Here is a 17,999-nt window from a genome sequence, read left to right as displayed (position 1 = left end):
AAAAAAAAAAAAAAAAAAAAAAAAATCTGATTTTTAGTTGTACTCATCTCTTCATACGTATTCTCTATAGTTAGATCTTAAAAGATAAAATCATTTCTCATACTACAAGTCCTCAGTTCTTCATCTGAAATTCTTGCATCCAGAATTTTGTATAATTGACAGGATTATATTTTCTTTTTATTGGAATTCAGAAAGGTATTAATGCATTTGCCATGTTACATAATATTCCCTGGGGCTCCTGGCGTGGCCTCCCACAGGCAACACATGACTGTACATTTCTACAGTCATAGTTTGACTAGTCGTATTAAGTGGATAAGTAAAGGAAGACTTCATTAGTTCAAATCTTAGGTTTTTCCTACCCAAATACTTTGTGGTTAACATATGGTAAATCTTGGTTTTTAAAAAACCTTCTGGAACTCGGAATGGATGACTGGGATTATTGATCTGTAATCTAGAATTTAAATCTTAACCTTTGTTTAAAATGTCAAGACCAAATAATGTTTATTATATAATTCAAATTTTTATTTTTTGGCATCATACTTTTTTTTTTTTTTTTTTACTTCAGTACAAATGACATTGTCATTTGTGAAATGGTGAGTATGTGCCAGTCCTCTTATGACTATTGTATCATACCATTATATCATGACTATTAGTGATTATAATAAATACTGTTCTAATGCAAGCTAATAACAAAAGCAATAATAATTTATTCTGTAGACCATAAAGAAATGTCAAAATAATGAAAAAACAAAAACTAAACTCATTCATGAGTTACAAAAGTTTAGAAATTGCTGTTACGGTTTATGGTATAAAAGAGAAATAGGAATCAAAATTGTATGTACACCGTTAGTGCTGCTATGTATTTCAGTACACAAGTAGAAGACTGTAAGATTATGTTAAAATGTGAAGTGCTGGTGCTTATTGATGACTTTTACCTTTGTAGTTTCTTAAACAGTCTGTGATATTCTTCTGCTTATAATTGTGAATTTTTAAATAAAAAAAGACTTATTTTTTTCCACTTGAATTTAAGAAAAGAAAGAAAAGGTTTTAAATTATGGAAGCAGTGCCTATCTAAATAGAACCATTCATTAAATGTAATGGAAACATGGAAGGATGGAGGACAGTCTTTTTCAATTTTAAAAAAATAATTAGAGTATGGCATGGTGGCTCACGCCTATAATCCTAGCACTCTGGGAGGTTGAGGCGGGAGGATTGCCTGAGCTCAGGAGTTTGAGACCTGCCTCAGCAAGAGTGAGACCCTGTCTATACTAAAAATAGAAAAATTAGCCAGAAGCAGTAGCACACACCTGTAGTCCCAGGTACTTGGGAGGCTGAGGCAGGAGGATCGCTTGAGCCCAGGAGTTTGAGGCTGCAGTGAGCTATAATGACCCCACTGTACTCTACCCAGGGCGAGAGTGAGAGACTAGGTAGGTAGATAGATAGGAAGGGAGGAAGGGAGGGCCTGTTACAAGATATGCAGAATGTTTTTTTTTTTTTTGGTTCATTGATTGATCAAAGTATTTGTAAGTACAGCTTTTCAAAACAGTAGTCAGTTCATTAATTTTTAAAAAACCCTAATTTTATAATGGCTTTGATAGAGTTGGGCTAAAATTTAATTTGGGACACTAAAAAAAATCAGTAAATTAACATATATACGTGTCTATATCTGTGTAAATATAGATATCATGGGGCTTTATAATATCACTGCTGAAGAGGATCAAGTATTTTAAGACCTCAAAGCTTGTAGAGATTAATTTACATGTGTTTTCGGTATGCTTAATTATAAACAATTCTTGTTCTTAAAACAGATTCACTAAAAAGGTATAAATAATACCATTTTCCTGCCCATTTCAGTACATATTTGAAAATTGTAATGTTATATTTCTTACCAGCTCTGAAATTTGTGCTGGCCTTTTTCCCCTTAATTGAGACTGATTAGGTAGGTTTTCTTCTGTATGGTTTTATTTTGTCTTAATGTTGCATTGATGTGGGATTATGGGTTAATTAATGTCAGGTAAGAGAGAGATGTTGAAGAGAGAATTATTACAATGGTAAAACTCAAGGTTCTCCTAATTCAAATTTATGTTTTAAATTTAGAAATGTATTGAGTATTTAAATATATCAGTCTCAAAGTGCTTCATAACATGAAAATATTTAGAACTTGTAGGGAACACAGAACTGTAATTAATACAGTTCTGTGAATATTTCAACAAATTTAATGCTTTGATTGAAAAAAAAAAACCCAAAAACTTTTTTTCCTAGAAAGGCAGAGGACATCAAGAAAATGAGATCTTTTAAGGAATATATAGGGAAAGTTAAAAAGCAGTATATTTGGGAATAAGGATTATATTCTTTTTTAATTTTACAATTTTAGAAGCAGAGCACATCCTAGTAATTTTAATCTAATCCCTCTACTTTATGGACTAGACATCTGCATTCACATGGTTAAGGAAGCCCCCAAGTCAGCACAAATAGACGGTGGATAAACTAGTGGAATGTGTGTTCATCTTCTGACCTTTCCATGACTTTTTCTATTACACTATTTATGCCAGTCACTAACTGGCTTTTACATTCATTGACAAGGTTTTTTTGGCAATACTAAAATGAGTAAGATAGCTCCTGTTCTTTCATGTTCTTGTGAGGGAGATACAAATAAATAATAATTTTTTTGGTAAGTGATATATTAGAGTTGTTGAGGGTTACGAGGGAAGCAGAAGTGTGCATCTTTGTGTAAGGGGTATGGGAAAGCCTGGATATTAGGAAAGACTTCACAGAGAAGATGAAACTTGAGGGAAGAGATTAATGGGACTTTTCCAAATACAAGACTTGGAAAGGCTTTCCAAGAAGAGAACTGAGCCAGCACATGGAAGTACAGTAGGTATTTAGGGAATTACCAAGTTCTTGGCCTAGAGCAGAGGTCCACAAACTTTTTCTTAAAGGGCAAAATAATCAATATTTTAGGTTTTGTGGGCCAAGAGGCAAAATCGGGTATTGTGTAAGTACTTAGATAATCATTTATATGAAAGTCATTTTTATTATAGTTCCCAGGCCTTAAAGGATTTGGTTGGCCATACTTTGTAGACCCCCTTTTAGAGATTGGCATGATTTTTGGGCGTTACAGGACTTGAAATAGGGAAAAGGAAGACAAGGGCCACATCATAAATGGATTTGCAACAGTTAGCAAGATCTGAAGTCTTAGATTTGTCTCATTCTTTATCCAGTATCTAGTCAAATACTGTAGTGCTGGAAGTCAGAGTCATAAAGTAAAATAAATAAAACACAATGGTTTTCAGGGATTGGAATTGCACTGATTTTGTACTTTTTAAAAAACTGTCATCTTAAAGAAACTAATGTCTTTTCTCAATAAAGCTTTATAATTTTCCCATAAAGTTCTTGTATGTCTTATAAATAATGCATTTTATATCTTACACTTCTATTGATACTATAAATGCTATTTTAATTTTTTTTTTTTATCTCTTTGCTGGTATATAGAACTGCAGTTGACTTTTACATGTTAAACTTACCAACCAACTTCATTAGCTTTTGCTAACTTGGATAATTTGGCTGTGTTACTTTGGATTTTCTATGTACACCATCCTACCTTTGTAATTGATAATTTTGTTTCCTGTTATTAGTATTACAAACATCTTATAAAATGTGTTTGGAATGTTACCCATCTTCTATTTTCTGGAATAGCTAAGTATAATCTTATAAAAACTGTTCCTTGAATATTTGATAAGATCAACCTGTTAAACTATCTATCTGGTCTTGGTGTATTTCTTTGTGGGAAGATTTTATACTACTGATTTTATTTGTTTCCAGTAAAATGCTGCTTTTTTAAACTGTAAGTCTCTGCTACATTTGTCTATGGTTACATACATTTAAAATTTTTATGTGTGTATAATTAGGTCCTTTATCAGCAGCCCCCAACCTTTTTGGCACCAGGGACCAGTTTCGTGGAAGACAGTTTTTCCACGGACTGGTACTGGGCTGTGCCGGGGTTTAGGGACCTCAGCTGAGTTTAATTTTTTTCCTCCCTTCCCCCACTTTCCCTCTTTCCCTCCCCACTCCCTTTTCTTTCTTTCTTTCTTTCTTTTTTTTTTTTTTTTTTAAGAGATAGAGTCTGATGTGTTGCCCAGGCTAGAATACAGTGGCACAGCTCACTGCAACCTCAAACTCCTGGGCTGAAAGCAATCCTCTTATCTCTAAGCCTCCTGAGTGGCTAGGACTATAGGCACATGCCATCATGCCTGGCTAATTTTTATTTATTTTTTAATTTTTTGTGAATGTGGGATTTCTTTGCATTGCCCAGGCTGGAGGTCCTTAATTTCATTTCTGATATTTATTTATGCTTTCTCTTTTCTTTCTGGCTTTAATCAAAGGTTTATCAATTTTAGTAGTGATTTCAAACAATAAAACTTTTGCATTGTTGATCATCTCTAATGCTTTTTTTAATCTCATTTTTAATTCAGTTTCTCCAATGTTTTTTTCCTTCTTACTTTCTTTGGGTTTATTCTATTTTTTTTTTTTTTTTTTTTTTAGACAGAGTCTCACTCTGTTGCCCTGGCTAGAGTGAGTGCCGTGGCGTCAGCCTAGCTCACAGCAACCTCAAACTCCTGGGCTCAAGAGATCCTACTGCCTCAGCCTCCCGAGTAGCTGGGACTACAGGCATGTGCCACCATGCCCGGCTAATTTTTTCTATATATTTCTAGTTGTCCAATTAATTTCTTTCTATTTTTAGTAGAGACGGGGTCTCGCTCTTGCTCAGGCTGGTTTCGAACTCCTGAGCTCAAACAATCCGCCCGCCTCGGCCTCCCAGAGAGCTAGGATTACAGGCGTGAGCCACCGCGCCCGGCCCTATTCTATTTTTTTATATACATACATATATATGGAGAAAAATTTACCTAATTTACTCCGAAGCATCTTCTACAGTCTTTTTGTCCACATCAATATCTAGTCCAGGACCATAAGTTAGAACTGGTATGTCTCTTCTGTGTCTTTTTTAGCGTGATCTCCCCTCCACCCCAACCCCTGTTGTGCTTTTGTTTTTGTTATGAGCTTAAAGAGACCAGCTCAGTTGTCTTGCAGAATGACCCTTTTTCTGGCTTTGTTATATATATAGCTTTTTTGGGATATTGTTTAGTTTATGTCTCTATCTCTTGTATTTCTTTTACCCCGTAGTTAACCATCAACTATTTGCTTAATGGTTTTTAATGCCTTCCCAACTTGGTTTCATCAGGGCTTACAAAAATTATTTTAAGCATTTCCTTCCATATATATGTGTTTTCCTTCCTGGGAGTATTTCAGGGTAAATTACAGATAGTATGACATTTCAACCTTTGATATTCTGTATACCTTTCTACAAAATAAGAATATTTCCTTAAATACCTGTCATGATGTTTTTGTCACCTAACAAATTAAAAGGCCTGTATTTTATTCATTCAAAGATGCACATATTTTCTTAGTTTAACTCTTTAGGTCAAGATGTCTGATAATCATGGCATTTTAAATCTCTGTTGGCCAGCTGGTTGTCATGATGTCGTTGTCAGTGCTGATGCATACTTAACTTTGTGTTTTTCCTCTTGGCATGATTAAACAGCTGTACCCTGTTGTTTCAGTGGACAAATCATTTATGGCCCATTTGAGGAAGGAATATGAGTTTTGACTGCTGTCTAAAAACTTTCTATTGACACCTTCTGGCAAGATAGAAAAAGTGACAGCATCAAAACTTGGAGAAATGGAGTTTATAGACAACAGTGGAATAATCTAAGAAATGCTATATTACTGCCATTTTTAATGGTTCAGAAGTCTATATTGCCCGGAAAAACATGGATGAGAGTATGGATAGGCTTGTAAAGTGATTCAGAAGAATTGGATTCTACACTTGTGATATCTTAATAAATTTATTTCACTTACATTTTCCTTTATGTGTTAAAAAAAAGAAATGCAATAAAAATTCATCTTTCACTAAAAATAGTTTTAAGTGCTAATTCTAAGTGTAATCACAGTTTAATTAGAAGTGGTTTTTTCTTTGTGGTACATAAAATAAGATGCATTGTAAATTTGATGAGGTCTTAGATTCAGTGATACTACAATTCCATAATATAAATTTGTTTGCATGAAAATAACTATTTTACTCTTGTTCTAATATATTTTCCTTGCATAAACAATTCTTCCTTATTATTTATTTTCTCTTACACTGACTTTCCACTGACTTCTAGCTTTACTGGATGTTTTTGAAAAGTTTTTGTTTTATTTTTGTGTTTTGCTGTGTTTTACTAAAAAAGAACTCCCAGGGGCTCAGATTTATGTGGAAAATCTTGGATACAACTTTGTGATGCCTAATTTATCTCCTGTTCTATATGGCTATTGAAATGAAAGCTCTAAATCTCAGGGTATTTTATTGGCTTTTGGGATTTGCTTACCTTTCTGTATTTCTCCATTTTAAAGTTTTTGGCCCTTTTCATTTTGTTGCCAGCTCAGCCATTCATTTATAAAGATGGGTTTAAAATATTTTATCTAATGAGTTTAATAGTTTTGTATCAGGAGGATTTTCCGATATATTTTGTTTGCCATTGACCATATTTTTGGAAATGGAATGTACTGGCGTCTTTTAGTTATTGTACCATAATTTAAGAAAATGTTGGTACATTTTTTTTAAAAAAAAATCCTTTAATTTGTGATTTAAATATAATCACTTGTATTGTTGAACCAGTTTGTGGATGGCATTTGGCAATATGCAACAACATAACCCTGAAACATTCATACCGTTTGACCTAGTAATTCCACTTCTAGAAATCACACTTGAAGACATGATGGCTTATGTATGATGGCATATTAAATAGGATATGGATTCCATGTATTATACATATTACAGAGACTTAAATTGTGGCTTAAACAAGAGAGATTGTTTAATATCTGTAAAATTCTATTGGTGGTAAGGCAACTTTGTTCCCCCATGCTGTTTAGGGACCCAGGTCTTTGTGGGTTTCTTTTTTAGTTCCTTTTGATAGTGCGTTACTCTTGACTGCATGGGCTCAAGATGCCTTGGAGCTGGTTCTGCATTTGAGGGAGCTGGTCAGAGGAAGAAGAAGAGGAAGCAGAAGGCAACAGCCCTATTCTTTAAGGGAATGATGAGATGGTACACATCCCTTTATGCACATCTCATTGGTGAGAACTTAGTAACATGAGCACTCAAGCACTCGTAGCTGCAAGGGACACTGGAAATGTCTTTATTTTGTCTGATCATGAGACTAGTTAGGATAGTAAAACAGTAAGAAAAGCTACATATGTTTTTGCAAAATAGTCTGTCAGAGAAATCCGAAATGCCAGGTAGTATTTTAAGTATTTTACATGTATTGTCTCATTTATTTAATTTCTCAAAACAACTCTATGAAAAAGAGATATTGCTTTCTCTATTTTACAAAGATGAAGAAATTAAGATCAATTAACTTGTTTCATGAGTCTTACAGCTAGTAAATGACAAGGCTGGGATTCTGACCCCAGTCTGATAGACAGCCTCTACAGTCTAATGAAACTTGCTATGCAATACTACACACGCATTTTGGAAGCAGAACTTGTGCTGTAACTTTGGGTTTGATGCGTATAGTGAGTGAATTTTGGCTAACCCCTTTTGCTATGTTATTATAAGTAGAAAAGTTCTTTTAATGTCCAGAAGGCAGTTCAGACTATATTAAGGAAGCGATTTAGTGTAAATTGAATCAGCAAGGTATCAAATTCCTTGATGAAAAATGTATCACAGGTTATTAAAGACTAAGATTGATTTATTCAGCAGCACACCTTTCCTGAATAACTTATATGTGTCAGTTACTTTGCCTAGGCATGACTTGGGTTCGATCTCTATCATTTATAGACTGATTCTAGTGGAGGAGATAAACAGAATATCTGTAATAGATATGGGTATTCATTTAGAAACACGTATCAGAAACCATAACTGTGAGTTTGGAAATGTGTCAGATAATACTTCTAGAAGGAAAAGGTGAGTGTGGTGTTAAAGGATGGATAGGAATTTGCCTGATTGAGAAGTGAGTTGAGGGAAAGACGGCAATGGCTTTTTCAGGTAGAGGAAGCAAACATGGTTAAAATCATAGAAATGTGTAAGAGCGTATTTTATTTATAGATCTGCATGTTATTCTGACTAAAGTGGTGGGTATGAGATTGGGAAAATTTTGCAAGAGTCATAAAATGAAGGCCCTTATAAATCAGGCTAGGTTGCAGGGACTTTTCAGAGGAGTTTAAAATAGAAAGTGTTTGACACTTTCATGTTTGAGTTTTTTAAAGCTCATTGGCAGAGGTTTTGAAGGCAGATTGAAAAGGGGGAAATGGAGCGAGAGGCTGGAATTTGGGAGACAAGTTAGGAAACTGTTGAAATAGGCCAGGTAGATAAAGTTGAGGTCCTAAATAACCCAGAGAAAGGCAGTAGGAGTGGAAGGAGGATAGATTCAAAGGGTTTTAGATTGTAAAGTGAGTTTCGTGAATAGAATGAAAGTGGTTTTATTGGTGGGGAGGAGATGAGAGAAGAAAAATAGGATTACTTTTTGGCGTGGTCAACTGGTAAGATTGCTACCACTTCAGTATATTATTAGAGCATCAGACACTTTTGTTCAGTGCAAGAATCATGTAGTTTCAGGTATTTATAGTATATATAACAGATAGAGGTAACCAGAAAGAATTTGGAAATTCATGTCTCCATAATCTTCATTCTCCCTGGCATCCCCCTTCCTGCCTTTTGGGCTCCCCAATAGGCTTAATAGCAGAATCCCCTCCCCACCCCCCACTGTGTATCACTAGCTTTGTGGAATTAGTGTCATAGCACAATACAATTAAGACAGTTGATATTTTTCTCATAATTTGGCATGATTTTATTTCTTAATATCCTAGCATAAAAATACAGTTGTCTTCAAAGATTATTGGAATATGGGATGCTTGGTGGTAGCTACAAATTGTTATTCCACCCCCAAAATGGCAATATTACAACAATAATATCTTGATAATCTCATCATTTATAGCCTAATTAAGGTAGTCCCCCTTATCCATGGGGGATATGTTCTAAGGCCCCCAGTGGATACCTGAAACTGCAGGTAGTACTGACCCCTATTTATATATTACTGTGTTTTTCAATCTGAAAACCGAGAGGGCTACTAAGTTATTAACAGGCAGGTAACATAATCAGTGTGGATATGCTAGACAAAAGGATGATTCATGTCTGAGGCAAGATCGGGTGGGACTGAGCGGGATGGATGGCTCAAGAAGATACAAGATTTTAATACACTACTCAGAATGACATGCGATTTAAAACGTATGAATTATTTATTTCTGGAATTTTCCATTTAATATTTTCAGACCACGGTTGACTGCAGGTAACTTGGAACCGTGGAAAGTGAAACTGCAGATAAGAGGGACCTACTGTAGTTGTCCTAAATGACTATTGACTTAGATCTTGTCTAATAAAAATTTTAGAAGCTTTATTATTAATTTTACTAACATTCTCTTCTTTTGATAATGTGCCCCCCCCCACTTTGGGAAACAGATGTCTTCTCACTGGTGCTACTTACTGCTGTGTGCTGCTAGGGCAGTTGGTCTAAACTTTCCTCAAAAAAAAGCCCAAATCATGGTGAATAGAAAAAAGCTCTGTCCTCAAGTTGTGGGTTGGGAGTGTTCTGATCTTGAACTTCCTGGCACTCTACTCTGGTCTTTAAAGCTTGTTTCTTTTGATATGTTCATGACTGCCACACCAATCTTTGCCCAATCTGGTTTTTACATAGGGTTGCTGCCTGTCACTGTTGGGTGAAAATACTTTTTCGTTTCCAATTTGGGCCTAGCAGTTGGGAGCCTGCAAATTAACTGACTGTAGACAGATGAACAGGAGAAAAGTCAAAGTTTATTTATCCTGTACTGAGAGTTATACTTGAGAGTAACTCTGAATAACCAGAGATGAAGATTTATATATCAACAAAGGGGTGGTCGTGGTGGTTTAACAGGGTAGAAAGTATGGAATAGCAGTTTTAGGTTCACAGCAAAATTGAGAGGAAGGTACAGAAATTTCTCATATACCCCTTCCCCCTACACATGCATAGCCTCCTCCATTATCAACATCCCTCACCAGAGTGGTATATTTGTTATGGTTGATGAACCTGCATTGACATGTCATTATCACCCCAAGTCCATAGTTTACATTAGGGTTCACTGTTGGTGTTGTACATTCTGTAGGTTTGGACAAATGTGTAATGACATGTTCACTACTGTAGGGGAGGAAAAAAATATCTTTTTCTACAAGGCCTGTTTGTTCATATTCTTTTCTGTCCCCCTTCATCTTTAGAGATAATAGGTATAGGGAAAGGACCTCTCACATGAGGGTCTTATGACCTGCTTCAGCGGAGAATGGTGGGGAAAGGTCAGAAAATCCTTCCTGCACATGCTGTTTCTCAAATTCCTTCAGCTCAAGTATTCAGTATGCTGAGATGCTATACTTTGGGGTAGTGTGTCCTGAATCCTGTCACTATTATCTTCCCAGTGCTTGTAACTCTGCTGTGACTCATAATAGGTGCTCGATAAATATTTGAATCACTTTGTTTGCTGTTATAGAACAATGAGATTTAGCCCCTAGTGAATAGATAGGGACCATGCCTTATACTAATTCTGTGTCACCTAAGGGAACTGAGCACACAGGCTTAAATACTGGGTGATTTGATTTAGTAAACCTTCGGGCATCTGCTATATGAAGGCATACCCCTGTATTTGGTGATAACAGGGAATACAGGCACATGATTAGCACCACTGTCTTTGTGGCATTTTTGTTTGATGGGATGCAGTTTAGTCAATATACAAATAACAAAAATACAGTAGTTAAAGAGTGAGCTCTGGGGGCTGACCTATTAATAGATTCAGTTCCTATGTCTGCTACTTCATACCTGTCTCCTTGAGCAAGTTGCTTATTCTCTAATCCTCAGTTTCTTCATTTATAAATGAAGCCCTCTAACACCTTATAGGGTTGTTAGAACCTTTAAAAAGAGATGATGATGGTGTTTTGCATAAAACTATGTTCTTTTTGTTACATGGTAATGTCAGATGATAGAAACATTGTACTAACACCAAATTTAGAAGTCGGAAAGATCCCTTCTAGTTTGAGATGGGATAAGCAGCAAAGCTTCATGGGGAAGGTGGCATTTAAATAGACCTTGAATAATTTATAGAATTTAGGGTGACAGGGATAGGATAAAATTTCCTAGAGGGAGAAGGATGAAGTATGAACAAAGTAAGGAAGTTGGGATAATAATGTACCTTGTGTCCCAAAAGCAGAAATGCCGGGCAATAAACTTCTATTTCCACCCCACTCCACCCCACCTTCTCTGGGCAGTTGCCTAAATTGGTGAAAGATGTTGTTACGCAAGCCTTGCTTCCTCCTTGCCCTCCCCCCACCATTGTCTTCCAAATCTCGACTTTCTAGGTAGAATACCTCATGACTCTGAATTAACTACTCCTGCATTCTTCCTCTCCCACCCCCTAGATTGCATACTTCTTGAGAGTGAGGGAAGTGTATATTATTCAGTTTGTCTTATTCAACCCTCAAGTATTGACCCTGGCACCTGGCGGGTGGGATAGTAAATGATCCTGATTAAAAACAGTTCTGACTAAATTTTTTAAAAACTTTAAATATGAATTTTTGAAATGGATGTTGTCTGAGACCTTTGTGACTCTGGGAATTTATGAATACCCCTGTAGCATAATTTCCTCATTGGGAAAATTGGGGGTAATGAGGACTTAATGGAATTAAATTACTATATTTATTACATTTTATGATGTACTTAAACTTTTTTTAAAGTGTTTCTAGAAAGGTACTTAGAATTCAAAGGAAAAGCACAGTGGAATCCTAGAACAAAGTTTAGTATTAAAAAAAAAAGACATGCTAAGAAAGTCACTGGGCTGTTGGCATTTTGGGCTTTAAACATCATCAGTTATCATCTTTCCAATCAGTGACTGACAGCAGTTGTGGGATAAGTACCTAGTTTTCTCACCCCTAGGGAAAGATGACTGAGGAATGTTCCACGCTGTCTCCCAGAGATCCCCAGTATTGAATCCTAGTTGCTCACATCCATAATTGGCTGCATAATGAATGCATCCTTTATTGGCTTCCTTTCTTTCCCTGCCTCATTTCTCTGTTCCCTTACAGGTGTTTCCTAGGCTAACTACCCAAACTATTTGTACTGAAACATTTTTCTCAGGCTCTGCTTCTGGGGAAATGCAGCCCAAGACAGTATGGCAGGAAGCATCTTAATAGTTTAAAAATTTTGAACTTTTAGAATTCAGAAAAATGTGTGTCTTAAAATTTAGAAATGTAGAGAAATTTGTTCACACAGGTAAGTGTGAAAGCTTGCTTGCTTGCTTGCTTGCTTGCTTGATTTATTTATTTATTTATTCATTCATACATACATACCTACCTACCTACCTACCTAGGGAAGATTTACTAAAACAGATTTGCTCGATTTGTTCTCCAACTAGGTACTCAAACATTTGCCCTTTTTGAAAAGTAGCTAGTTCCTATTTGGAGGCCAGAGGTCAAAATTAGTCAGGGTAGGTATTCGCATCTGTTTGCTTTATACTGCAAGAGGAGTTAGTGATGTTTAAAGCCCAAAATGTTAATGACTAGATGTTGTTTTGGCATATGATTTTTTTAAAATACTAAAATTTGTTCAAGGTTTATATTGGGTATTTCCTTTAAATTCTAACTGCCCTCCTGGCAATACTGAACATAAAATTAAATCCAATTCAAGAAGCAGAAAGAACCAAAGAAAGAGTGCAGAAGCAAGCAGTAGAGAATAGGGATAGCATAGTCAAAGCATTTTCTCATTCCTGAAGAATAGATTTTTATTTTAGATTTGCCCATAGAATTATGTTGGTAAATTTTTAAATTTCAGGATACGTTTGATCAACTAGAAACCACAGTATCTCTCTGAGTTGATTGGATTCATCACTGTTATTTTGGTGTTTTAAAAATATGATGCATGATAGAGTTTTAAGAACTTAAAACATCTTGGATACCATATTTTACATGAATAACATCGTATATATTAGATGTATTTTCCCTAAAAGTCTCTTTTTCCCTTCTTTTACAGAATGCTGCCTTTTTATATGGTCTTGGTTTGGTCTACTTCCATTACAATGCATTTCAGTGGTAAGTTGATGTAACACTAATAACTCCAGTTGTTTTCATTAAATGGTTTGTTTTTGCTTGAATTGTGTGTGTGCACATGTGTATGTAATAAATATAAAATATTTTAGTGTCAGTAAACCCACATTTTTCAATAATCTCTTGAAATGATTAGATTGTTCCTTCAAAGGTATTGACCCACCTTAGATTATTAATTAAAGTTGTGTGTGTTGTTCCTAAAAGAATCTGGCATAAGATTCTGTTTTAAAGGAGGTTTAGATTAGAAAGCTTCTTGGAATTTCTCAGTCACTCATTATGGACTTGTGATCACCAGGTTATTTGAATTGGGGGTTGACTATTATCTCAGGTCTCCAAGATCTGTGAGTAAATGATCTTTGGTGACCAATATTTCTACCTTTTCAAATCTAGACAAGATGGATCACTTCCCCTTGCCACACATTGGTTGGCACTTTCCAGTTTCCAGTAACTAGGTACCAGATTATAAACTCTCAGTTTTCTGTTCTATAAAATAATGGTACCACTTCAGAGTTGGAGATTCAATATGATAGTAATATTCAATATTTTATAAACTGTAAAGTGTAGTGCCTTGTTATATTATGGCCTTTGCACCATTGTTGTTTTTCTGTTTGTCAGACAAGACAATAGCATGGTCTAATGGAAAAAACATAGAATTTGAGTTGGAAGATTGGTATTCTGGTCACAGCACTGCCACTTAGTTTGATCTTGAGTTAAATAACTTCTCTTGGTCTGTTTCCTCATTTGTTTAAAAAATAAAACCAAAACTACATAATAATAACATAACTCTTATATTTTATAGAGTTTTGATGATCAAATGGGAGAATGTACATTTTGTAAACTGTAAAGCCTGATGTAGACATTTTTTGTTTGAAGTATAGCTGACTTTGTCAGAGTCCCTTCTGTGCTCCAGAATTTTAAGCTGAGTGAGTGCTATGAGAATCCAAAGAAGATGATTGAACATTTGGCCAAAGGTTACAACTCTGTCATGTACCTGTTAGGCCTCCTAAATATTTATTACAGAACTTTTACATATGCATTGGCAGTGATTTGATACAGTTTCCCTAAAGATGAAACTTTAGACGTGGGTGACTTTTCCTAGTATCCTTTTTTTTCCCTCTTAGCTTTTGTTCCTATTGGCTTTTGATAATGTATGGAAGCACTACATTGTTAGAGAACACCTATGTATATAGAGTATTATAATCATTCAGATCACTGGTTTTCTTTATAAACTTTACAAAGCTATAATCGATCTTTATAAAGAAGCTTTGTAATTATTTTTCTTACAGTATCCCTACAGCAATCCTGAATTAAGCCTCCTAATTTCATGTTCAGTGTATCATATTTAAAACCAAGGATAGATTAGGACCGTTCTAAAATCTTATAGTTCCTGGAATATGATATTCATAGAATTCAAAATTCTAAACTTTTAGACTCAGAAGTGTCCTTAGAGATAGTATAATTTTTTTCCCCTTGATTTTGTAGATGGAGAAAACAAGATGTGTGTAAGTCAGTATTACATAACGGTTTAGTGCCAGAAGCAAGCTTATGCTCAGATTCCTCAATCAAATATTTTTTTCTATTTTACTAAGTTTCAAGTTTGAAGATTGATAGGTAGTTATAGTTCTCTTGGGCACATTGATAGAATCTTAATGGCAAGCTAGAAACAATTTAGGTGAAACCAAAGTCCAGGAACTCTAACTCAGTTTAGGAACGGATATATATACCTCATACCAGCAAGTTTTCACATACCTGTGGTAACTTGTGAGCCTCCCTATGGACGGAAGATAAGAACATAAAATTAGTAGGGAGGTGAAGCTGTCATCAGTTCCAATTTTGATTGTTTTAATAAATATGTGACCATGTTAAGTTAGGGGGCTTGTAGCTATGGAAAATTATTATATCTTTTGATTCCGTATCTACATATAATTTCTGTATCTTTCAATTGACCTAAGAAATGAAACAATGATATAAGGACAATGCAATGTCTAAATTAATATGTGCCCTCAGCTCTGTTAATCCTGTCCTGGTCACCATCATTTTCTCATGTCTCGAGTTTCAATTCTATACCTGCTTCTATATCTGTAAGATGATATATCTCACACCCTGTCTATGAATTCACCCTTGCTGTGTGTTTTTCTTTCTTGCTGATCAAATGTTTTTTACACATTGCCTCATGTTTCTGCTTTAACTTATTTTGCTATTTCTTGAATGAAGAGCTACAAAATTAGAAAGTATATGGGGTAGGTGCTTGGTGAGAGTTTTAGAGTACAGCCTTAATTGATAGCAACCTACTTAGGTTAAAGCTACTTTTGTGTTTTATTTGGTTTTATTTGTAGGTAGCTATTGATTGCTGGGATCAGGAATTTTTTATCACATGCCAAATTCATTGGGACTTGTTGAGAGATGTTTCTAGAGAAGAGTGATTTTTTTTTTTGTTTTCGTATTGTCAGCACAAAGAATCTGCCTACAATGTCTCAGTGTTGTATCTTTGATACATTCATAATATTTAAATAAAATTTGGCATTTGCTAATGGTGTTTGTTGGCATTTGATGAGATTAAATATTTTATGATTGTGTATGTAACCAACATATATGTTTAGGCTGGTGATGGTGACTTAATATGTTATTAAGAGGAATTTTTATTAACTATAGTCTTACTGTTAACTTATTTCTTGTCACATTATGCTGCCCCCCCCCCTTTTTTTTAGTTGATTTTACTGGTCAGCTTATACATCAGTTCAATTATTTGGTCAGTTTTTCCAGTTTCAGTTGTAGCCTCTTCTTAGACGGGGGCACATATCAGAAAGCAATACATTAGAGAAACCATTACATCCTCATTGGACTTAATGTAATTATTCAACTGTGCTATTATTCTACTCAGTAATCTGAGACCAAATGTATAAGATGTCCAGAAGGAGAAAGGAAAACATAGAAGCAGATTGTAAAATATACACGACCATAGAGCTAGAAACCAGTCTCTGTAAAGTCATTCTTTTACACGTGCATGCTTGCAAGTCCATGCCTTCACTTGTTCTTGTACATGAAGGCAGCAGATTGCCAGGGGATACTTTGAACTGAGCTCCTTGCCTTTGGAAAGAAACCTATATCCTAGGGTGAGAGGATGTGAAATACATACAGAGAAAGGGAAAGTTAGACTGACAGAAAAAGATAGTTGAGGAAATAAATAGTCTTTTGATAATACAATAGAAGGAAACAGAATAGAAATCATTATTCCTAATATAGCTTATAACCATATCTCTAAATACATCTCCCTAAAATTCCTTATTAGCTATCTCTGTCCTGTAACCTTTTGTATTCTTCCCATTGATCAATGTCAGAATGGTCTTAATGGACAAATATAAGAGGTACATAATTCTGTGTTAGAGACATAGGGTTTTGGAAAGTAAGCTCCCAAATATAATTGACAGGCTTTGGTAAGGAAATGTAGTGATCATTACTCTGTTGACATTAAAAGATTAGGGGAATGAGGTGGAGATGAGTTCAAAAAGACAGAAACGTTAACAGATTACTAGTAATGTTTCCTTAGGACTTATTTCCACAGCACTGTACAAATCACAGGTGTTCTTTGGAGTCTGAGAATTTCTGCTCTCCTATGTAGTCACTGCTTTGGGTGCAGTAAGGAGAAAGAATTGTGGTTTTAAGATGATCTTAAAGCTTTTGATGGAATGAAAGAGAATAGTGCAAACATAAACCTAATGTAGTTGTAATACCATGGTTTCTGAGGCTTGTCTAGCACGGAGTCCAGCAAACACCTAATATTTAATGTATATTTTTGAGCTATCATAATACAAACATGCTTTTTTATTTCCATTAAAATTAAACAGCTGATGTTTAAGATGTGTTGAGTTTATTATATACAGTTCTATTTTGAAAGAACTAGCAGATTTAACTAAGGCAGTTCTGATAAAGTTATGCTTTACCAGCGACACATAGATTGCCAGAGAGCAATTGGGCGGGCTTTGATTAATTTTCAGGGAAATTATGGATAAAAACATAAATCTTGAAATAGGGGAAGGAAAAAGTATCTCATTGCCTGGAGTGATGAAATGAAGACTGACTAGAAAGGGGAAAAGAGCCCGGACAGGTGATATATTAGCAAATGTCAGCATGAATAATCCAGGGTATGATACTTCAAATTTAGCCTCACATTTAAGGTCTTTTCTGATTCAACCTCAAATGATGCTTCTGGCCTACTGCTCCCCTAAATTTATTCTTTGTGCCAGTCCCACTGTATTAACATTTCCCTGAAAATATCTTAAGCTTTTTTGTTTTTTTTAACCTATGTGATTGTGTGCCATTTACTGTTCAATCTGCCTCCTTCCATCTCCACCTCTAAAGTCTCACCTGTCTCTTTGATCACTTCATCAAATCTTTGTAATTGTCTCATTTAGAAAGAATTTCTAAATTTCCTAATATATATGTGTAGAAGTATATATGTGTTGTGTGTTTATATGTTATTGCTGAGTTAGAGCTAGAATATTCTCTCCTTTTTTAGTGTGAAATGCTGTAGAATAAGTTCATTTATCCCTTCATACTATCTCTGAGGGAATTATCCAGACTCAGCTTATTAGCCCTCGAGAACTTAAAGTTTTATTATGCTCCTTTCCAAATGTACTGAAATTGTGCTAGGGGAGTTTGGTTAATATTATTTTTACTCTAGTTCTAGAGGAGGCTTTCTTTTTTTTAAATGACTTTGTAGAAATCTTATTAAAAAATGACCATTGTTTTGAAATATATTCAGCACATTTGTGTGTTTTTTGTAGGTAGTGCT

At 35.1% G+C, this 17,999-nt stretch overlaps 1 protein-coding gene across 4 annotated transcripts in view; it reads left to right on the top strand.

The window, feature by feature from the left end:
* Nucleotides 1–17,999, top strand: part of KDM6A (lysine (K)-specific demethylase 6A) — a 195,830-nt gene that overhangs the window by 88,638 nt on the left and 89,193 nt on the right. For all 4 annotated transcript variants that reach the window (XM_012642815.1, XM_012642813.1, XM_012642814.1 and 1 more), the window contains exon 5: nucleotides 13,134–13,192. In XM_012642815.1, coding sequence (XP_012498269.1) covers nucleotides 13,134–13,192 — 59 coding nt within the window. The remainder of the gene's footprint in view (nucleotides 1–13,133; nucleotides 13,193–17,999) is intronic.

Source organism: Propithecus coquereli, unplaced genomic scaffold (genome assembly GCF_000956105.1).
Source record: "Propithecus coquereli isolate 6110/MARCELLA unplaced genomic scaffold, Pcoq_1.0 Scaffold188, whole genome shotgun sequence".
NCBI classification, from domain to species: domain Eukaryota; kingdom Metazoa; phylum Chordata; class Mammalia; order Primates; family Indriidae; genus Propithecus; species Propithecus coquereli.
Note: the sequence above shows the minus strand (reverse complement) of the source record. Positions and strands in the feature narration are given on the sequence as shown.